Below are 22,834 nucleotides of genomic sequence, written 5' to 3'. Positions count from 1 at the left end.
AAATGATGTCATTCTGTATATAATCTTTTGGAATTTATCTTTTTTTGGTTAGTATGTTGCTACAATTTATCCATGTTGTTGTTCTTAAATCTAGTCTAGATTATTTGTTTTGACTGTTGTATAATATTTTGTAAACATGCTATAGTTTATTGTTTTCATTGTTTGGGTTTCTAAGTTTTACCACTGTGAACAGGGTGTTGTGAATATTCTTGTACTGTCTTGTAGATATGTACAGGTTTCTTTTGAATATTACTCTAGGAATAAAAATGCTGCATTACAGCATATGAAGATACTTCACACATCTTTAGATTGTAGTGCCAAATTGATTTCCAAAGTGGCTCTATCAGTTTGTATTCAACCTGAGTATAAGAGATCTTATAGAGCAACTCATTCAAATGAGTGTAAGATGATTGCATTGTGGTTTTAGCTTACATTTCTCTGCTCACCAGTGATGTTAAAATACTCTTCATGTGTTTATTAGTTACATGTGTTTCTTCTTAGCCATTTTACTATTGGGTTCTTTATAACCTTCTTTTATTTATAGAAGTTCTTTATGTATTCTTCATATCAATTCTTTGTTGATTATGTATATTGTGAATATCTGCTCCTCAGATCATGTCTTTTCACTTACTTTAAGATATCTTTAGATAAATAAAAATCTTAATTTTAGAATAGTTATATTTATTGTAATCTTTTCTTTTTGACAGTGCTTTTTATATCTTATCTTAAAAATCTTTTCCTATGCTGAGTTCTAAAATTACTCACCTATATTTTCTACTAAATGTTTTACAGTTTGGTTTTTGACATTTAAATCTTTATTATTAATTTCCATAATTTTTTGAGGGAAGAGGTGGTGTTTGGTTACATGAATAAGTTCTTTAGTAGTGATTTCTGAGATTTTGCTACACCTATCACCTGATCAGTATACACTGTACCAAATTTGTAGTCTTTTATCCTTCACCGCCCCGCTTACCCTTTCCCCTGAGTCCCCAAAGTCCATTGTATTATTCTTATGCTTTTTCACCCTCATAACTTAGCTCTCAATTAGAGCATACGATGTTTGATTTTCCATTCGTGAGTTACTTCACTTAGAATTATCTCCAGTTCCATCCAGGTTGTTGCAAATGCCATTATTTATGCCGTTTTATGACTGAATAGTATTCCATGGTGTGTGTGGGGGGGATGTGTGTGTGTGTGTGTGTGTGTGTGTGTGTGTATCTATCTATCTATATCACAATTTCTTTATCCACTCGTTGATCGTTGGGCATTTGGGCTGGTTTCATATTTTCGTAATTGCGAATTGTGCTGCTATAAACGTGTAAGTATCTTTTTTGTGCAATGACTTCTTTTCCTCTGAATAGATACCCAGCAGTGGGATTGTTGGATCAAATGGTAGTTCTACTTTTAGTTCTTTAAGGAATCTCCACACTGTTTTCCACTGGTTGTACTAGATTACATTTCCACTAGCAGTGTAAAAGTGTTCCCTTTTCACCACATCCCTGCCAACAACTATTAATTTTGATTTTTTTGATTATGGCCATTCTTGCAGGAGTAAGGCAGTATTGCCTTGTGGTTTTGATTTGCATTTCCCTGATCATTAGTGATGTTGAGCATTTTTTCATGTTTGTTGGCCATTTGTATATCTTCTTTTGAGAATTGTCTATTCATGTCCTTAGCCCACTTTTTGATGGCATCATTTGATTTTTTCTTGCTGATTTGTTTGAGTTTCTTGTAGATTCTGAGTGTTACTCATTTGTCAGATGTATAGATTGTGAAGATTTTCTCCCACTCTGTGGGTTGTCTGTTTACCCTGATGATTGTTTCTTTTGCTGTGCAGAAGCTTTTTACTAATAGTTTAATAAGTTCCATCTATTTATCTTTTTTTTTTTTTTTTTTTTTTTTTTTTTGAGATGGAGTCTCGCTTTGTCCCCAGCCTGGACTGCAGTGGCACGATCTCGGCTCACTGCAAGCTCCGCCTCCCGGATTCACACCATTTTCTAGCCTCAGCCTCCCAAGTAGCTGGGACTACAGGTGCCCACCAACACGCCCGGCTAATTTTTTGTATTTTTAGTAGAGACGGCATTTCACCGTGTTAGCCAGGATGGTCTCGATCTCCTGACCTCGTGATCCGCCTGCCTCGGCTTCCCAAAGTGCTGAGATTACAGGCATGAGCTATCGCGCCCGGCCTATCTTTGTTTTTATTGTATTTGCTTTTGGGTTCTTGGTCATGAAGTCTTAGCCTAAGCCAGTGTCAGAAGGATTTTTCTGATGTTCTAGAATTTTTATGGTTTCACGCTTTAGATTTAAATTCTCGATCCATGTTGAGTTGATTTTTGTATAAGGCAAGAGGCGAGGATCCAGTTTCATTCCTCTACATGTGGCTTGCCAATTATCCCAGCACCATTTGTTGAATAGGGGTTTTTTCCCCCACTCTATGTTTTTGTTTGTTTTGTCAAAGATCAGTTGGCTCTAAGTATTTGGTTTTATTTCTGGGCTCTCTATTCTGTTCTGTTGGTCTACGTGCCTATTTTTATACCAGTACCATGCTGTTTTGGTGGCTATGAGATTTAAATCTTCAGTCCACTTGAAGTTGACTCTTTTTTTCTTTCGTATATGGTGTGAAGTAGGGATCCGGTTTCATCTTTTTCTTTTTAATTACCAATTTTGCTACAATAGTAACCATTTTTTATTGATTAGTCTCTTTTCCTCACTGGTCTGAAATGCTACGTCTGTCATATAATCAGGTTTAAAGTAACTGTGTGTGTTCTGGAATCCCTATTTTATACTGTAGGTTATTTTGTATATTGTTGTACCAGTTCCAGATTGCCTTAATTACCATAGCTTCATAAATCCTGATATCAAATTGTGCAAGTTCTCCTCTGTGTTCTTAGATGTGGCCTGGCTGTTCTTGGTCCTTTACTCTTTCGTATATATTTTAGAATCATCTTATCAAGTTTCATGAAAAACTTGTTGGGATCTTGATTGGAATTGTACCTATAAAGTTGAAAAGGGATGCCATCTTTAAAATACCAAGATTTAGAGCTGAGCATGGTGGCTCACACCTGAAATCCCAACACTTTGGGAGGCCAAGACAGGAGGATAGCTTGAACTCAGGAGTTTGGAGACCAGCCTGGGCAACATAGTGAGACCTTGTCTCAAAAAAAAAAAAAAAAAAATTAAGATTTAATACCATGTACTTGCTATATCTCTCTGTTTATTTAAATTTTTTGGTGACATCTTATAATAAAGTTTTGCAAATTTCCCTGTGGAAGTTTTGAATATTTTTATCTTAAATTTATTCATATTCTCTGATACCACTGTATTATTTGTGTTTTTGTTCTTCTGACCAGTCTTGCCTGAGGTTTGTCTTATTTTGTTATTTTTTTCGAAGAACTGACTTGGTTTTATTGATCAGAAGATCAGCAATGTATTTTTGTTTTATTTTTATTGTTGTTGTTGGCTTCCTCTCTAATTTTTATGATTTCTTCTATTTTGTTTAGGATAGTATCCTCTTCTTTTTTACACATCTTAAGTTGATACTTAGCTAATTTTGAGGCTTTTCTCTTCTCTAATACACTTATTAGGGCTGTAAGTTTTCCTTAAAGTACCACTCTATTTTTTTTTTTTTTTTTTTTTTGGAAATGTAGTCTGGCTCTGTTGCCCAGGCTGAGTGCAGTGGCACAATCGTGGCTCACTGCAACCTCCACCTCCTGGGTTCAAGCAATTCTTCTGCTTCAGCTTCCCATACTCCCGTACTGGGACTATAGGCACCCACCACCACACCCAGCTAACTTTTTGTATTTTTAGTAGAGATAGGGTTTCACCGTGTTGGCCAGGCTGGTGTTGAACTCCTCACCTCAAGTGATCTGCCTGCCTAGGCTCCCAAAGTGTTGAGTTTACAGATGTGAGCCTCCGCGCCTGGCCTACCACTCTATTTTTGCTGAAGTATTTTTTTCATTATAATTCAGTTCGTTTTAAATTTCCCATTATGATTTCTTTTTTAACCTGTGAGTCATTTAGCGTGTGTTTTAATATTAAAAAATGTAGGGAATTTCTAGTTTAACTTTTTATTAACTTCTGACTTAAATATGTAATAGGTAGACATTTTTATTTTTATATTCTTTAAAATTTATTAAATTTATGTATGTATGTATGTATCTATGTATATTTGAGACGAGTCTTGCTCTGTTGCCCAGGATGGAGTGCAGTGGCACGATCTCAGCTCACTGCAACCTCCATCTCCCAGGTTCAAGCAATTCTCCTGTCTCAGCCTCCCAAGTAGCTGGGATTACAGGCACCCACCACAACACCCACTACATTTTTTTAGTTTTAGTAGAGACAGGTTTTCACCATGTTGGCCAGGCTAGTCTCAAACTCCTAGCCTCAAGTAATCTGCCCGCTTCAGCCTCCCAAAGTGTTGGGATTACAGGCGTGAACCACTGCAGCTGGCCTACTAAGGTTTTTATACACTTGATCCTAGCCAAAAGACTGAGAAGCGATATTTTTAAGGCTGTTTTTAATGGCATAGTACAAGAGAAATACATTTTCCCTAATTGTTGAATACAGAACTCTTTAATGGTCAGATCAAGCTTATTAATTGTCTTGTCCAGATCTTCTATATAGTCTTGCCCACTTTTTGTGGCAGTTACCTAAGTAATTAAGGGAGATGAGTTGAAAATTTCCTCTGTGGTGCACTCTCTCCCTGCTATTTATTACATTTTGCATCTTATATGTTAGGGCTATTTTATTTGGTACATATATATTTTAAATTATTATTAACCTCGGGGTAAACATATCATTATGTAGAGATGATCCTCTCCTTCTCTAATAATTTTTTCTTAAAAGTCTGTTAATATAGGTATGCTAAGTTTATTTTGACTAGTATTAGTTTCATAAGTCTTTTTTCATTTTTAAATCTTTGTTTGTTCTTATATTACAGGTGTTCCTTATAAACAGCATATGTCTCAATTTTAAAGATGTGACTTGTAAATAGAATAAGGCCAGTAGTTGACTTTATTATAGTAATTGATACCTGGATATGTTTCTTTAATCTTAAATTATTTTTGTTTATTCTAATTTTACTATGCTTTTTAAAATCATTTCTTCTTCTTCTTTTTTTTTTTTTTTTTTGAGACAGAGTCTCGCTCTGTCACCCAGGCTGGAGTGCAGTGGCTGGATCTCAGCTCACTGCAAGCTCCGCCTCCCAGGTTCACGCCATTCTCCTGCCTCAGCCTCCCGAGTAGCTGGGACTACAGGCGCCCGCCACCTTGCCCGGCTAATTTTTTGTATTTTTTAGTAGAGATGGGGTTTCACCGTGTTAGCCAGGATGGTCTTGATCTTGTGACCTCGTGATCCACCCGTCTCGGCCTCCCAAAGTGCTGGGATTACAGGCTTGAGCCACCGCGCCTGGCCTCATTTCTTATTTTTAAAAAATAAATCGATATTTAAATCTTACCCCTGCTCCCAATAAAACAGATACTTAGAAAGCACCCACATCCCTTGGTTCTTCCCCGATCCATTTCCTTACTCTTCCCCCTCCTGCCCCCAGTTGACAAAATCTAGACTAGTGCTACTCAAGGTAGAGTCTGTAGGCTGATTCTGGTCCACAAACTTACTGGTTCCCAAAGAGAGCTGAGGAGCTGCTCCAGAATGTAGATCACCTATATCATTAGCATGCTGTTTAGTTTAGCTGTATTTTGTTTTATTTGTAGCAAGCTTTCTGAATGAAGGAAGCATTATGTTGATTTGTTGAATTATATTCTAGCACAAGCTTCTTGTTACAGACCAGTAACAAATTGTTCAGGATAGCCTGCTTTGAGTAGTTCTAGTCTAAATCTTGAAACACTGGGTTAGTATAGATCTATTTTCTATCTTTTTTGGATGATAATTTGGCTACATATAAAATTTTAGGTTCTAAGTTCTTTTCCTTTAATGCTTTCAACCTACAAAAACGGTACTTTCAAATATTTTAATCCAACATTTAATATACTTAGTTATCATCTTGTATTCGTTATTGTTGAAAAGTCTGATGGCACTGTGATTTGCTTTTTTTTTTTTTTTTTGAGACGTAGGCTTGCTCTATTGCCAGGCTGGAGTGCAGTGGTGTGATCTTGGCTCACTGCAACCTCCGCCTCCTGAATGATGAGGTGATTCTCTTGCCTCAGCCTCATGATTAACAGACTACAGGCACACGCCACCACATGCAGCTAACTTTTGTATTTTTAGTAGAGACGGGGTTTCACCATTTTGGCCAGGATGGTCTCCATCTCTTGATCTTGTAATCCGCCCGCCTAGGCCTCCCAAAGTGCTGGGATTATAGGCATGAGCCACTGTGCCTGGCTTTTTTTTTTTTAAGACAGAGTTTCACTCTTGTTACCCAGGCTGGAGTGCAGTGGTGCAATCTGGGCTGACTGCAACCTCCACCTCCTGGGTTCAAGTGGTTCTCCTGCCTCAGCCTCCCAAGTAGCTGGGATTACAGGTGTTTACCACTATGCCTAGCTAATTTTTTTTTTTTTTTTAGTAGAGACAGTGTTTCACCATGTTGGCCAGGCTGGTCTCAAACTCCTGACCTCAGGTGATCCACCCACCTCGGCCTCCCAAAGTGCTAAGATTACAAGTGTGACCCACCACGCCTGGCTGGCACTCTGATTCTTATTTCTTTATGTGTTATGTGCTCTTTCTGGCTGGGAGTTTTAGAATTTTCTCGATTACTTTGATAGTCTTGTATTTCTCTATACAGTGTCTAACTGGGTTTTTCCTGATTTCTCCTTTTGGGCACATTATGGACCTTTTAAATCTAAAGTTCATTATCTTTTTTTATACTTCTGGGAAATGAATCTTAATTATTTCTTCAAATAATCCTTCTTTTTTATCTCTTTATTCTTTCCCTCTTTTCTAGGTCTTTTATTATTTAAATGTTAGCACTTCTGAATCTGTCTTCCAAATCTCTTAGTTTTTCCTTTATATTTCCTGAATTTTTGTCCTTTCTTCCTTCTGGGAAATATCATCAATATGATTATCTGAATTGGCTATTGATTCCTCAAATGTATTCATCCTGCTATTTATCAATTATATTTTTCCAACCTAATATTTGTGTTTGTTTCTTTTTCCTGTTTTTTGTTTTTTTGTTTGTTTGTTTTGTTTAATTTTTGAGACAGGGTCTCATTCTGTCACCCAGGCTGGAGTAGAGCAATCATGGCTCACTGCAGCATTGACCTCTTAGGCCCTAGTGATCCTCCCACCTCAGCCTCCTGAGTAGCTGGGACTATAGGTTCAAGCCACTACACCCAGCTAATGTTTTAATTTTTTTGTAGTGATGGGGTCTTGCTATGTTGTCCTGGCACATCTCGAACTCTTGGGCTTAAGTGATCCCCCTGACTCAGCCTCCTAAAGTGTTGGGATTGTAGGCATGAGCCATTGTGCCTGGCCTGTTTTCCTGTATGTATGTACATACGTATTTATTTATTGAGATGAGTTCTCACTGTTTTGCCTAGGCTGGTCTCAAACTCTGGGGCTCAAGCAATTCTGTCATCTCAGCCTCCCAAGTAGCTAGGACTACAGTTGTGTGCCACTGCACTCGGCTGTTATTATTTTACATTGTTACTATCTTCCTTTACCTCTTTTTTTTTTTTTTTTTTAAGTCTTTGTGTTCCTTGAATGTCTTAATATTTTGGCCTGTGAACTCATTTTCCCCTGGCGGTATCAGCTTTTCTTTCTGGCAGTACATGTTGGGGAAGGCCCATTCCAGTCTGGTTAGCTCGAAGGAGCTCAGGGAGTTGAGGGTGTAACTGAGCTATGGGGTGGAGAGCCCCAGGCACTAGAAAACCACAGTTACCCACAGAATGATCCCTAAAGTGAAATCTAAAACCTCTGATTAAAAGGAAAATGCAACATTAAGATGTATCATTTGTTAGATTGTAAAATTCTTTAGCCCTAGGGGTTTGGAGGTGAGGTAGAGACTGCCAGTGATCAGTGAGTTACCATCTGTTTTTCTCCACACTTTATGGCACAGGGCTTGCATTGCTGCCCTGATTTTTTTTTTTTTTTCCTCCAGAGGATTTCTGGATCACAAGTATAAATTGCCTTATGGATAGGTAGGCCCTATTTGTCCCAGTACAATTGGGGATGGGGAAGAAGATGGGATGGGAAGCAAGAACAGAACCCCAGGAGGTTCCTCACCCTCTTTGATCCCCTCCTCCTCTACAGGCCTTCTGCACTTGGCCAAAATCACTTCAGGTACACAAACCCCGGTTCAAAACAGGCCCTCCAACTCGAGATTTTCCATGGTTTTCTCCACTTCTCTCTCTGTTCCCCACAGAAAGGAAGCCAACAATCATACTAATTCAGCATCTTAGATGACACCAGAATCAGGAATCTCCTATGTCTTTATTTTTAATTCAAAAGTTTTTTTGAGCATTGTTTTGCATGTTTTGAATTATGTTATTAATTTAGTAAGTAAAAAGAATTTATAATGTGACCTTTGAAGGAAACTTTTGTGCAGGAACATTATGTATGTTTTTATTTTTTAAATGTATATCACATAGAAGACATTCATGAAGTGGTTGGATTTTTAGAAATTAAATGTTTGAGATCATTTTCTAAAAATTAAAAATCTCCAAACCAGCATTTGAGGAAAAAAAGAAAAAAATTAACAAGTAATACATAAATAGATACAATGAAAAATCAAGGCATAAAGACATATATACAGTTAAAAGTGAAAGTCTTACTTTAATACCTTTCATTTTCATTCCTTATAGGTTACCATTTTGAAATGCGTATGATTAAATAATTACTAGATATATTCAGTCTTAAGGTTCTCTTTAGTTTATTTTCTTCACTTGAATCTCTCATTCCTATTTGCAGCAGGGAAAGTTTAAGATGAATCCAATTTGATAGATTTTGTCCAATAAATTTCAGACTCATTTGGGTATTGAAATCTTAGTCGCTGCCCAGTTTAGTCTCTCTTTCAGGGCTTCCACACCTTTCTCATTTCTAAAAACCCTGTTCTTCCCTGTACCTACTTTTAATATCACAAGATACACATGCTAATTACTAAGTAGTTGCTAGAGAGGAGGAAGGTCCGCTTTCCTGAAAGAGGCTTGTTAGTGAAAATGGGATAGTATCTTGCTTTTTTGTGATTATTTCTCAGCTTGCTAGAACTGCTAATATCCTTATTGATCTGATCTTTGGCACTATTCCAATTGCTGATGCCCTGGCAGTTGGTTTTCTCAGCCTGAACTGAGTCCAATATTACTTTTTTTGTAGTGTGTTAAGTGGTTGCTGTGGTCTAAATGTGTCCCCCTGCCCTCCACTCCCCCCGCCAAATACATATTTTGAAATTTGATTGCCAATGTATTAAGAGCTGGGGCCTTTGGGAGGTGATTAAGTCATGTGGGCACTATATAACTTAGTCCTGCATGGGATTAGTGACCTTATAAGAGGTTAAAGGGAGTGCCTTGGCCCCTTTGCACCAGTGAGAGTGAGCCTTCACTGGTTATTCACTGGTGCTCTGCTGGCACCTTGATCTTGGACTTTTTAGCTTCCAGAACTGCTATGAGAAATAAATTTCTACTATTTGTGAATTACTAATTTAAGATATTTTGTTATAGCAGCCTGAACAGACTAATACAATAGTCTTATGGGCTAGCCCATGTCCTGCCTTCTTAGGAGTTCTATGGGTTCATGCAAAACCTAGGGATTTCCATTGTAGCAAACTCATCTTCCCATGTGATGTCTCTGCCCTCCTTCTTCCTCACCCTGTAATTCTGCCATCTCTTTAGTCTTTTTCTGTGTGATTCAAGAGGTACTGTATTAATTGCAGAATCTGATGTTGATTCTTTTGTTCAGGAGCACTCCCAACCTTTAGGTTGATAGTTGATGAATATCTTTCCAGAGCTTTACTTCTCATGATGTGTACATATGTGTGTACTGTAGATGTATGTACACACATGTGCAAATGTATATAATTTTTAAAAATATAGAACCATTCTGTATGTGTCTGTGTAGTGTTTAAAAATGTTTGTCTTCACACCAACATGGCTCATGTATACATATGTAACAAACGTGCACGTTGTGCACATGTACCCTAGAACTTAAAGTATAATTTTAAAAAAAAAAGTTTGTCTTTTCAGATGATCTTTGGGTGGTTTCAAAAACCCTAGACTTTGAGCTGGATACTTTTATTGCATGTAGTGCTTTCTTTGGACCATCGTCTATCAATGAGATAGAAATACTGCCTTTGAAAGGCTATTTCCCTTCCAACTGGCCCACTAACAGTGAGTATTGCTATGTTCATTTTAGTTTATATTTAAAAAGAATGATAGACAAGATGCACTGTTTGATTAAAGCCAATAAAAAGCACCCAACTCTAGTTTCTACTATTGTGTACAGTGTGTTCCTGAAAATGTGTATGAAAGTTGAATATATAGATATTTCTGTGAGGAAGGATGGTGTGTGGGGGATTGTTTTGTTCTAATTTTCTAATTAGATTGTTCTGATTTTCTGTTTTCCATACATTTCTATGAAGTAATTGAGAGAAAAAAGCAAGAAAGTGTTTAAAAATTATACAAATACTACTGTATGGCACAAATGATATGTTGATTAAAGGAAACTGCTGGCTGTGAAGTTGTGCTACAATGTACTAACTCAAAACAGGTGTTCTTGTTCATTTGTTGATATATGGAAGTCCAAATATGATTTAAATTATGCAATTTATGGGTACCCATTATAAAATGAATGAGCAGATGGCATAGTAATTTAATGAATATAAGTTTGGGATCTGTGCGTGTGTGTTTAAGGGTTTGTTTTATGTCATGTGTTTAATTCAGTAGCCAAACTCTGAGTTATGTGAACATTTAACACAGAGTTTTTATGGGCCATTTTATTTACGTCGAATGCTTGTTTTTTGTATCCTCTGTACAGTGATTGTCCATGCGTTATTAGTTTGTAATGCTAGCACAGAACTGACTACTTTGAAAAACATTCAGGACTACTTTAATCCAGCTACTCTACCTCTAACACAGTACCTGTTAACAATGTAAGTCAATTTTTACCTTTGAGTCATTGGTATTAAAAAATGGTAACCAGAAGTAAAGATGAAAATTCAATAAAAGTACATTATATAAATGTTGCCAATAAAATTGTAATTATTTTTCAGACTACAACATTATTCTCTGTCAGTAGTTAAAAAGAGAAAAGGGATGGGGCACAGTGGCTCATGCCTGTAATCCCAGCACTTTGGGAGGCCGAGGTGGGCAGATCACCTGAGGTCAGGAGTTTGAGACCAGCCTGACCAACATGGAGAAACCCTATCTCTACTAAAAATACAAAATTAGCTGGGCATACTGGCTAATGCCTGTAATCCCAGCTACTCAGGAGGCTGAGGCAGGAGAATTGCTTGAACCTGGGAGGTGGAGGTTGTGGTGAGCCGAGATCGCACCATTGCACCCCAGCCTGAGCAACAAGAGTGAAACTCTATCTCAAAAAGAAAGAGAGAGAAAAGGAAATATGCAGTATTTTTCATCTATTTATTAAGGTTTGAGCTAATAAATGTTACTATAAATTTTTTCACTTTGTCAGGAGATAATTTAAGGATCATTTTGGTATTTATTTTATTTTTTATTATCTGTATTTTTATATCACAAATTATTTAACATTTAAAGGTATCATTTTACAGCTTGAATCCAGTGTGTATATTGCTACTGATTTTATTCTCGATATAGCCATATCTCATTTTTAATTTCTCAAGCACCATGTCCCTTTTTAAAAAAATGGAAGTGATATTATGTTAAATGCATTAAAAATGATAGGAAAAGTCCAGTTTTCAATTTGGAATATTATCATCTATCTGTGATGTTTTATTTTTCTCACTATAATGAATTCCTAGGTAAAAAAATAAATATCCTTATGATTTAATTACATTATTTATCCAATTTGAAATGAATTTTCATAGAAATAGAATTAGGACCAATTCATGTGATGTAGTTTTACCTGAAATGAGGGCTAGATTAATTATCTAAGTCAGGTTTGTATAATAGAGCATGGGTTTTAAAGTCAGTCCACCACTTATTTGTGGTGTGGTATTGGGGGGAAAAATTCAATATTCTCGTATCTGTATTTGGGATAATTAACTAATTAACTACTTCCTAGTGTTGTGAAGATTTTATCAAGTAATATGTAAAATGCTCAGCAAAGTGTCAGCACGTAGTAAGTATTCAACAAATGTTAGTTCTCTTCTACCCTCCTCAATATTGGAGTATGTATCCATTTACAGTATATATCCACTTACTGTTTGTTTCCATAAAAAACTGTTCTCTGTAATGCTTACAAAGTGATGGCTAAGTTATGAATTGTTCTACTCATCTTTTTCAAATGTCTCTATTTTTAAAAATTGTTTATTTGCTTCATTTTTATTAGGTCTTCGCCAACTATAGTTAGTAACAAAAGAGTCAGTAATAGAAAATTTATCCCACCAGCCTTCACAAATGTCAACACAAAATTTGAACTACTCAGCCTAGGAGCAACATTGAAGTTAGCTAGTGAGTTGATTCAGGTATACAAGTTAAACAAAGATCAAGCTACAGCTCTAATTCAAATAGCTCAAATGATGGCATCACATGAAAGTATTGAAGAACTGAAGGAACTGCAAGCTCATACCCTCCCTATCACTATTATACATGGTAAGAAGAAAGAAATAAAATAATTGTAATTGTTTTCTTTCTTTTTTTTTTTGAGATGGAGTCTCTCTCTGTCGCCTAGGCTGGAGTGCAGTGGCCGGATCTCAGCTCACCGCAAGCTCCACCTCCCGGGTTTACACCATTCTCCTGCCTCAGCCTCCCGAGTAGCTGGGACTACAGGCGCCCGCCACCTCGCCCAGCTAGTTTTTTGTATTTTTTAGTAGGGACGGGGTTTCACCGTGTTAGCCAGGATGGTCTCGATCTCCTGACCTCGTGATCCACCCGTCTCGGCCTCCCAAAGTGCTGGGATTACAGGCTTGAGCCACCGCGCCCGGCCTAATTGTTTTCTATTTGTAAGCTTTTGTAACTCAGTCTGCTCCTTTATAATTTCCTAGTCAAATGAGGTTCAAGAATAACTCTAAGCAGACTTTTTAACCTGTACCCACTTTGGTAAACTGTTAGATGAGAACAGAACTGACTACCCTAAAAAAGGAGACTTATTAGTGTATCTGATAAATGAGTAGCATTATTAGCTTATGGTCAAAATAACCAGATTTGATTTAGATGTTTACATGTTGCTGTCCTATAGTAAACTTAACTTGATTAGCAAAACCTTTTGTTTATTCCTAGTCAGCTCACTCTTCTATCCTTTATATCAGTGATTACAAACCTTAATTCTTCTCATAACCTCATTCTTGCCCTTTCTCTTGATCTTGCCTCTAAAAGAGGAAATGGAGGTCATAACAGAAACTGCTTTCAATGTCCTGCCTTCCTTCTCCAATTTACCTAATTTTGGAGCTGTTCTTACTGCTTGGTTCTGTCATAGCAAAGGCGATTTACTTCCTCCTACTTACAGTAAATAGTTCTATCTGGATTCTGTTGCCTCAGTAGCACATTTTCTCTCATAGACCTCTACACCAAAGCTAATCCTACTTTTTTGTCCTATTTTGAGGAATTATATCATATCCACCCTGTTGACCAAATCAAACCTGAGAGTCATCCTAGATTATTCTCTCAAGATTAAGTGACTCTCTCTTAATCCTCCTCTTATGCTCTCACTATTCATCTCCTGCCATCAGCTTAGTCACTAAGATGTGTTCCTTCTAGATTCTATCTGTCTTTCATATTGAGTATCTCTTCTCCAGTTTACTTGTATCCCCTCAATCGAAGCCTTCATCATACCTCCATATAGCCTAGTGGGTAAGAGTGTGGACTCTAGAGTTAGAATCCTGAATTTACATTCTGACTCTATCATTTGTTAGCTGTATGATTTTGGGCAGGTTATATATCTCTTAATCTTTAATTTCCTACTCTGCAAAATGGAGATCATAATAGCATTCACCTCATAGGGTTGGAGGATTAAATGAGTTAACATATGTAAAGGGCTTAGAACAGTGCTTGGCACGTGGGAGGCGCTTAGTAAAGTTAACATTTATTATTGTTGTAATTATCTCACAAACTTTCTAATTGATCTACCATTAGTTGTGCCTTACTTCATATTTTCATTCAAGTTGTTTTTTTAAAACACAATCTGATTAAGTCAAACTCATTGCTTGGCCTCACACCTGTAATCCCAGCACTTTGGGAGGTCAAGGAGGGTAGCTCGCTTAAGCTCAGGAGTTCAAGATCAGCCTGGGCAACATGGCAAAACCCTGTTTCTACAAAAACATTTAAAAATTAGCTGGACATGGAGGCATGAACCTGTGGTCCCAGCTACTTGGGAGGTTGTGGTGGGAGGATGGCTTGAACCTGGGAGGCAGAGGTCGCAGTGAGTCAAGATTGCACCACTGCACTCCAGCCTGGGCAACGGAGCCAGACCCTGTCTCAAAAAAACAAAACAAAACAAAACAAAAAAAACAACCATTGCTGAAAATCTTTAGATGACATCTGCTGGCCTCTGAGATAAGATTCAAACTTTGTTTAGCTATAGCAAACAGAGCTTTTGTGATTTACCTTACTAGCTCCCGTGCCTACCTTATCAGCCTCATCTCTTACCTATTTGGTAGCGGTTATATAGAAAAGTTACCTTAACAGCTGCATGCTTTGTCATGGCTCTGCCTGGAATGGCCCTTTCTCTAAGCAGTCTGGATATCTTATTCTGGAAGTCTTAGTTCTACTTCTTAATTTTAGGAAGTACTCACATCTCCATCAAAGCAGGGATAGATTTTCTTCCTTCTGTGATCCAAAATAATATTACTTACCATATTATTTCTAATTATTATTTTACTTGTTTATAATTTTAAGTAGGCGATGGTCTCATTAAAAGTGGAAGTATTTTGGTTATCTATTTATCCCCTGTGCTTTGCACATAGTGAGCACTCAGTGTTTTTCGAGCACATTAATTAATTAAATGGAGGAGGGAGGGATGGATGAAATATTTGTTATGCCTATAGAAATTTATGTTTGACCAGGCACAGAGGCTCACGCCTGTAATTCCAGCACTTTGGGAGGCCAAGGCAGGTGGATCACTTGAGTTCAGGAGTTTGAGACCAGCCTGCCAATATGGTGAAACCGTGGCTCTACTAAAAATACAAAAATTAGCCAGGTGTGGTGATGCATGCTGGTAATCCCAGCTGCTTGGGAGGATGAGACAGGAGAATCACTTGAACCTGGGAGGCGGAGGTTACAGTGAGCTGAGATTGTGCCGTTGCACTCCAGCCTGGGTGACAGAGTGAGACTCTGTCTCAAAAAAAGAAAAGAAAAAAGAAATTTATTTATTTTATGCTTTTTATTTTTTCTTCTTCTTTTAAAATAATTAGGTGTGTTTGGAGCAGGAAAGAGTTATTTGCTGGCAGTGGTGATTTTGTTCTTTGTACAGCTGTTTGAAAAGAGTGAAGCTCCCACCGTTGGAAATGCAAGGCCATGGAAACTTCTAATTTCTTCTTCTACTAATGTGGCTGTTGACAGAGTACTTCTTGGGTAGGCATGACAAGTGCATTTAAGTAGCTATTGTTTTGGGATATTGTTGAGAGAGGCAACCCACTATGGGCCCTGGGTGTCCATGTACTCTTGCTGGTTATGCCAAGAATGCAAGACATTTGTCTCTGACCCAGGAGCCAGCATCTATGAAACAGTAACAGGCTAACTAATTAGTTTGTAAGTAGGATAAAATAAAAACCAAAACTGGAAATTTTGGCACAGTGATACTCATGCAAAAATTCAAGTTCAGCCAAGAACATGTAGGGCTAGAGATGTATTGTTGGGGGAGGCAGTCTGCCAGCAGCCCTGAGCATCCCTGCTGGGATGCCAAGGATACAAGTCCCTGACCATTCTTACCCAAAACATTTCTCACATTTTGTTTGCAATAAGCAACTTTGACTGATGAAGTAATGTCTCCCCAGGACAAAGAGCAGGCTTGCTTATTACTTGTTATAAGATATTGGATCCCCAGCCTCAGTGTTCTTGCCCTACTCCTCAACCCACGGCATGTGCAGGCATCTACCTGGATGCTGTTTGTCTCCTCATGTGACTTGGGAGCCAAGGGAAACCAATGCAGATATGTTGATAATTATACTGCTTCCTGTACCATAAGTAAAAGTCCTTTGTCTCTGACCTAGGAGTCTTGGGTCTATTACCTTAGAAGTAGGTTAAAATCAGGCTGGGCATGGTGGCTCATGCCTGTAATCCCAGCACTTTAGGAGGCCAACATGGGCAGATCACTTGATGTCAGAAGTTCAACACCAGCTTGGCCAACATCATGAAATCCCGTCTTTACTAAAAATACAAAAAAACAGCCTGGTGTGGTGCCAGGTGCCTGTAATCCCAGTCACTCAGGAGACTGAGGCAGGAGAATTGCCTGAACTGAGAAGGCAGAGGCTGCAGTGAGCTGAGACTGCACCACTGCACTCCAGCCTGGGTGACAGAGGGAGACTGTCTCAAAAAAAAAATAAAAATAAATAAATAAATAAATAAATAAAAAGAAGTAGGCTAGAATCAAATTCCAGAATCAGTAGTTATAGATTAGTCTTTTGTTCATCTGCCTATATGAACACATCATAGTAAAATGGCTTAACAATTTAAGTATATTATGTTTTTTATTTCAATAAGAGGAATGCAAAGAAGACAATAATCTGTTTTGAAGGTAATTTTTGTGATTGCATAAAACTTTATTAAAAATGCAAAGAATATTACAATATTTCACCAATATTCCAATGTTTAATGATCTGAATTTCAGAAATAAATGGCAAAGTTTGGTTAGGAGAAACAGTCATTATTTCTAAGCCTAGGCATTTTAAAAATTAATTTTCATAATTATACAAGTGAATGTTTATGGTAGAACATATGCAGACTACACAGATGTTTTATTATATTTATTTACAGATTTTTAAATACACACTCATACATTTTGCTTTCCAAATTTGAGATTCAATAGTATGTGTTGTTTGTGTCCTGCTTTTTTTACTTAAAAAGTTGGCTCATGCCTGTATTCCCAATACTTTGGGAGGCTGAGGTGAGCAGATCACTTGAGGCCAGGAGTTCAAGACTAGCCTGGCGAACATGGTAAATCCCCATCTCTACCAAAAATATAAAAATTAGCTGGGAATGGTGGCACATGCCTGTAATTCCAGCTACTCGGGCAGCTGAGGCACAAGAATCACTTGAACCCGGGAGGTGGAGGTTGCAGTGTGCCAAGATCACACCACTGCACTCCAGCCTGGGTGACAAAGTGAGACTCTGTCCCAAAAAAAAATCTTAGAAAACATAATTTTTTATAACTCTATTATATTCAATGATTTTCTTATGCCATACTGTAAGCAATTTTTGATCAGTAAATTATTTCCAAATTCTTGCCAGTATGAATTATATTATGACAAAGATCCTTAAACATAAAACTCTGTATCCATTTCTGATTCTTTCCTTAGGAAAATAATCCTAAGCCTAGAATAAAAGATATGAAAATTTTTAAGCTTCTAAATATACTTTTCAAAATTTCCCTTCAGAAAGATTCTTCCAGTGTACACTCTTATAAGCAATTTAAAAGAGTGGCTGAGGACATTGTGTTTGTTTGTTTGTTTTTAATAAAGACAATGAAGAGTTACCTGGAGACTACACAGGAAGGAACTTTAGATTGCTTAGCCCAAGATGAAAATTTAACTGTAGACTGTTAGAAAACAAAACAATATTAAAAACAAACAAACAAACAAAAAAACAAGAAGTTAGAATGAGGAGGGAAGGTAAGTACTCAATACTAAAAGTTAACAGGAAACTTATAAAAGAGATTCTTTAATGCTTAAATCTCTGATAAGGACCTGAGAAATGTGAATCTCTAATTAGGATCTATGCCTCAACTGCTTATAGTCTGGTTTCATACATTTCTTCACACTGAAATAACCTTTTCATTGTGTGCTTGAACAGACCTTGTTTTCCTATTGTAGTGGATAGAACAGTTTCTTGAGAAGAAATGAAAGAGCATGGGGTGAAGAGTACTTTGAGGAGACTGCACCTTTGTTATTATAGATTTAACCAAACTTGCATTGAAAAAAAATCGTAAGCTAGTATTTCAGCCCGTTAAGTTGCTATTATTCTTCAAGCTGAAGACTATGAAAAATGTGAAAATTGAAATCTATTCATATATTGATACTAATTTGTTTCGTAATTATTTTGGAAAATTGTTTTAGAGATCTATAGTTTAGTTCTCCAGGTCTTTACGTTCCCATTTTGAGGTGGTAGAAGTTTTAGAGAGTTGAGTATTCACTGAGTTCCAGCTGTGTTCCCAGCATAGTGCTAGAGCTGTAAGATATATAAAAGGAAAGTGTAGGTGAGGGGTCATTCCTCACAAAGCCCTAACTAAGGGGTAATGTATGTAGAGGACCAGTCATAACCTTTGGATGTAGACAGAGTTGCCTGGGTTTGAATCATGATACCTCACCTCTGAGCTTGTGTCCTCATCTCTAAGAGAAGATGTCATCTAGAGCTGCAGTGAGTGTTAAACAATGTAACATACGTAAAGAGGCTCTTCCTAACAAATCTTGGTGCTAAGTATATGGTAGCTATTGCTTTCTATATTGTGTCTTTAGAGGCAATTTTATTTGTGATAAATACTAACACTGGCTTTTTATGAACGTTTAATGAGCCTTCAAGATGGAATAATGCATATTTTTTAATTCTCTAGAAAATGCATTATATTTAAAAAACCAACTACATTGCATTTACTTTGTTTGAGTTTAGGTATTTCACATTAAATTTTATAACTAAAATATACTGTTACACAAAATTAGTTGTAATAACACAGTTATTATATAAAACTTTATTTTGTATTCTATTTCCTAAATAATCAGAATCTATATTGTTTTCTTATTTAAAGGCTTCTCAGTCTTGGATTTGAAAACTTTATCAGAGTTGGGAGTGTTAGGAAGATTGCCAAACCAATTTTACCTTATAGGTAAGAATGCAAAATTCCAGAAGTCACAGAATGGTCAGAGGGAAGTATGGTACTTTTATATCACTCTTACCTTAAATTTGATTTTTGAAGAGTGGAGAAAGGCTTATCTTTTCTTGGTTAACTTAGAAAATTCGTATTTTGCTTTACTGTGATGTTACGAAAAATGAAATAAAGAGGACTGTTTTTAATATAATTCTTTAGCCTGCATGCTGGCTCAGAAAATGAAAGTGAACAGTTAAAAGAACTACATGCACTAATGAAAGAAGACCTGACTCCTACGGAAAGAGTCTATGTGAGAAAAAGCATTGAGCAGCATAAACTGGGGACAAATAGAACCCTGCTGAAGCAGGTAAGAAGTAGCTTCAGTTTGTTTCTTGATTTATGTATACCATTCAGATTCTCTTGTTTCTGTTGATGAAATAATATTTCCTTTAAATAAAACAAACTGCCATGATAGTTTAGATTCTACTGAGGTGCATGCATGTGGATCCTTGGATATAGTCTACCCAGTGTATGTTTTATGTTTGCTTCAAAGCATTCTTCAAATTCGTGAATAGATCCAACTCACCATGACTGAGTCATCCTTTCTCCTTCTCCCTGTTTACTTTCTTTTTATAGGCTTGAAGAGGAAAGTATAGAGGTGGGAATAGATTCCTTGCAAGTTAAATGAAATTGATTGTATTCTAGGAGAAACAGTGATGGAGAAGGTCTGACCCTGAGCAAAATATCCAAATGAAATTTGTCACTGATGCTCTCCAAGAAAGCCAAGACCTTTAGTGTTTGTATATATCCAAAAATCCAGGAGTCTTAGATACTAGCTTCCAGGTATTGGGAGCCAAGACTAAGCACACAAGATTCCAGGCTGTAACAGGTAGCACCATCTTCTTTATCAAGTTTTGATCCAGGGAAGCCTGGGCATCAGCTGTTGGAAGAGAGAAATGAATCAGCAGCTTCCTCCTGTGAAAGGAGAGCATGGGGAAAAGCAGTGGGGATGGAGTAAAAGAAAGTTGTTGGCTTCTTGGGCCACTTGCACATTGGCAACTTTCTGCTAGAGAGTTGAGAAAATCTGTCTACTTGGGACCCTGTATTAATCAGCTATTGCTGAAATAATGAGGGTTGACAAACTCAGTCTTAGTACTTTAAGACAACAGCTTATGACTCTACAGGTCAAGTGGTGTCGCTTGGCCTGAGGCTACGGATCAAGTCTCTCATTCTGAGAACAGTTGCTATGGCATGATCTTCTAACAGATGGCAGAAGTGCAAGAGGGCAGGACAGATCACAGAAACACATTTAAGGCTTCAGTTCATATTATGTCTGCTGACATTCCATTTGCTGTAACAGGTCACATGGCCAAGCCTAACATCAGTGAGGCAAGGAAATATACTCCCCTACTTCTCTGGTGGGAAGCACTGCCAAGTAACATGGCAAAGGGTGTGGATATGTAATAATAATTTCCTAGAGCAGGAAGGAGAAACTGGAAATAATAACTAAATCTATAACAAGTTTTGGTTCTGGAAGTCCTCAGAAAACTTCAGACTAACTTTCTGTTATTTGAATTATAGAGTTAACTCTGTACTCTCTTCTTAACCAAATCCAGAAAGGCTTAGTTTGGCTGTGTTCAATTAATACAAATTAGTCATTTATTTAAACTACTTACCACTTTACTCACCCAACATAACAATGATACATAAGAATAATGTATCATTGTTAACGATTTCTTGGATGATTTTCTGAATGAAAGCTCAGTTACCATGATCTATTGCTCATTGGTATCACCTATTCACAAATGAAAACTATTTTAGAGGAATTATTTTTTTAGATGTTTTCTCTGACATATTTCTAAGGTCCAGTCTGGCATTCAGACCTGACACCTTTTTTTTTTTTTTTTTTTTTTTTGAGCCAGAGTCACTCTGTCGCCCAGGCTGGAGTGCAGTGGCGCAGTCTCAGTTCACTGCAACCTCCACCTCCTGGGTTCAAGCGATTCTCCTGCCTCAGCATCCTGAGTAGCTGGGACTACAGGCACGTGTCACCACATCCGGCTAATTTTTGTATTTTTAGTAGAGACGGGGTTTCACAGTGTTGGCCAGGCTGGTCTCAAACTCCTGACCTTAAGTGATCCTCCCACCTCCGCCTCCCAAAGTGCTGGGATTACAGGCATGAGCCACCACACCCGGAAGACCTGACTCATTTCTAAAGTGACATGTCTTCACAATAAAACTAATTTTTAAAAATGCTTCATAGTTAATTAATACTTGTTAGGTCAGTAACAAAATCTTTTCTGCTGTTAGAATCTCAGCAACATAATAATAAATTAAAAGATAATATAATTTTTTAAAGAAAACTTAATACTTTAGGTCTTTGTATTAGACATTTCTTTAGATTTAAAAACTTCCTGACACAGAACTTTAGAGTTCTCATTCTAAGATTGTTTTGTAGATATAGTTGCCAGAAATTAAATAAAATGAATAATATTTCAGAGTGGCACTGAAGCTTGATCATTTTTAAAGAACTGAACGTTTAAATACTGTGGAATTTCTGATATAAATATGGCTTTAAGATTTTTGTTTTGGTTTTTAACAAAAGAAGAAAACCTAACTGATACAGGGCTATTGTGTGTGGTGAGTATTATTTATTATTAAAGAAAATAAGGCGGTTGTAATGTTTTCTTGTTTTGTAGGATCTGTGGAGGCAATATTTAATTTGTAAAGTATATTTTTTGTCAGTTTGTTGAAAAAAGATATGGTCAGTTGGTATGAACTGCCCTTGCTATCAAGAAGTATAATTTTATAGATCTTCAGATTGTTAGAAGAGAATAAGTACAATCATATATCATTTAACAATGGAATTACATTCTGAGAAATGTATTGTTTTACAGTTTTGTCATTGTGTGAACGTCATAGTGTACTTACACAAACCTAGATGGTATAGCCTACTACACACCTAGGCCACATCGTATAGCCTGTTGCTCCTCAGCTACAAATCTGTACAGCATGTTACTGTACTGTATACTGTAGGCAATTAATTGTAACACAATGGTATTTCTGTATCTAAACAGAAAATGTACTGTGAAAATATGGTATAAAAGATTTAAAATGGTACACGTGTATAGGGAGGGAGGGAAGGAGAAATTGGAAATAATAACCACAAAGTATTGGTTCTAGAAGTCCTCAGAAAACTATGTATATTATAGCTTTTTGATAGTTAACTTTATAGTTAAATTACCATGAATGGAGCTTGCAGGACTGGAAGTCACTGTGGTTGAGTCAGTGAGTGAGTGGTGAGTGAATGTGGAGGCCTAGGACACTGCTGTATACTACTGTAGACTTAAAAAAAATTTTTAATTTTTTTGAGACAGAATCTTGCTCTGTCCAGGCTGGAGTGCAGTCTGCGATCTCAGCTCACTGCAACCTCCGCTTCCCAGGTTCAAGCGATTCTTCTGCCTCAGCCTCCCGAGTAGCTGGGATTACAGACACCTGCCACCATGCCCGGCTAAGTTTTGCATTTTTATTAGAGATGGGGTTTCACCACGTTGGCCAGGCTGGTCTCAAACCCCTGACCTTCAGCGATCCACCTACTTCAGCCTCCCAAAGTGCTGGGATTACAGGTGTGAGCCACCGCGCCTGGCCTACTGTAGACTTTGTAAACACTGTACAGTTAAGCTACCCCAAATTTATTTTAAAATGTTTTCTTTCTTCAATAATAAATTAGCTTATTATAACATTTTTACTTTATAAAGTTTAAAATTTTAAAAAACTGTTTGATTCTTTCGTAATAACG

General features: G+C 37.2%; 1 protein-coding gene across 7 annotated transcripts in view; it reads left to right on the top strand.

Annotated features, from left to right (window-relative positions):
* The window catches only part of ZGRF1 (zinc finger GRF-type containing 1), an 83,925-nt gene that overhangs the window by 50,192 nt on the left and 10,899 nt on the right, over positions 1-22,834 (top strand). For all 7 annotated transcript variants that reach the window (XM_007999579.3, XM_037991090.2, XM_037991088.2 and 4 more), the window contains 6 exons: positions 10,131-10,274; positions 10,921-11,035; positions 12,415-12,677; positions 15,434-15,593; positions 18,979-19,056; positions 19,258-19,405. In XM_007999579.3, coding sequence (XP_007997770.3) covers positions 10,131-10,274; positions 10,921-11,035; positions 12,415-12,677; positions 15,434-15,593; positions 18,979-19,056; positions 19,258-19,405 — 908 coding nt within the window. The remainder of the gene's footprint in view (positions 1-10,130; positions 10,275-10,920; positions 11,036-12,414; positions 12,678-15,433; positions 15,594-18,978; positions 19,057-19,257; positions 19,406-22,834) is intronic.

This window comes from Chlorocebus sabaeus, chromosome 7 (genome assembly GCF_047675955.1).
Source record: "Chlorocebus sabaeus isolate Y175 chromosome 7, mChlSab1.0.hap1, whole genome shotgun sequence".
NCBI classification, from domain to species: domain Eukaryota; kingdom Metazoa; phylum Chordata; class Mammalia; order Primates; family Cercopithecidae; genus Chlorocebus; species Chlorocebus sabaeus.
This window is presented reverse-complemented; position numbering and strand designations above follow the sequence as displayed.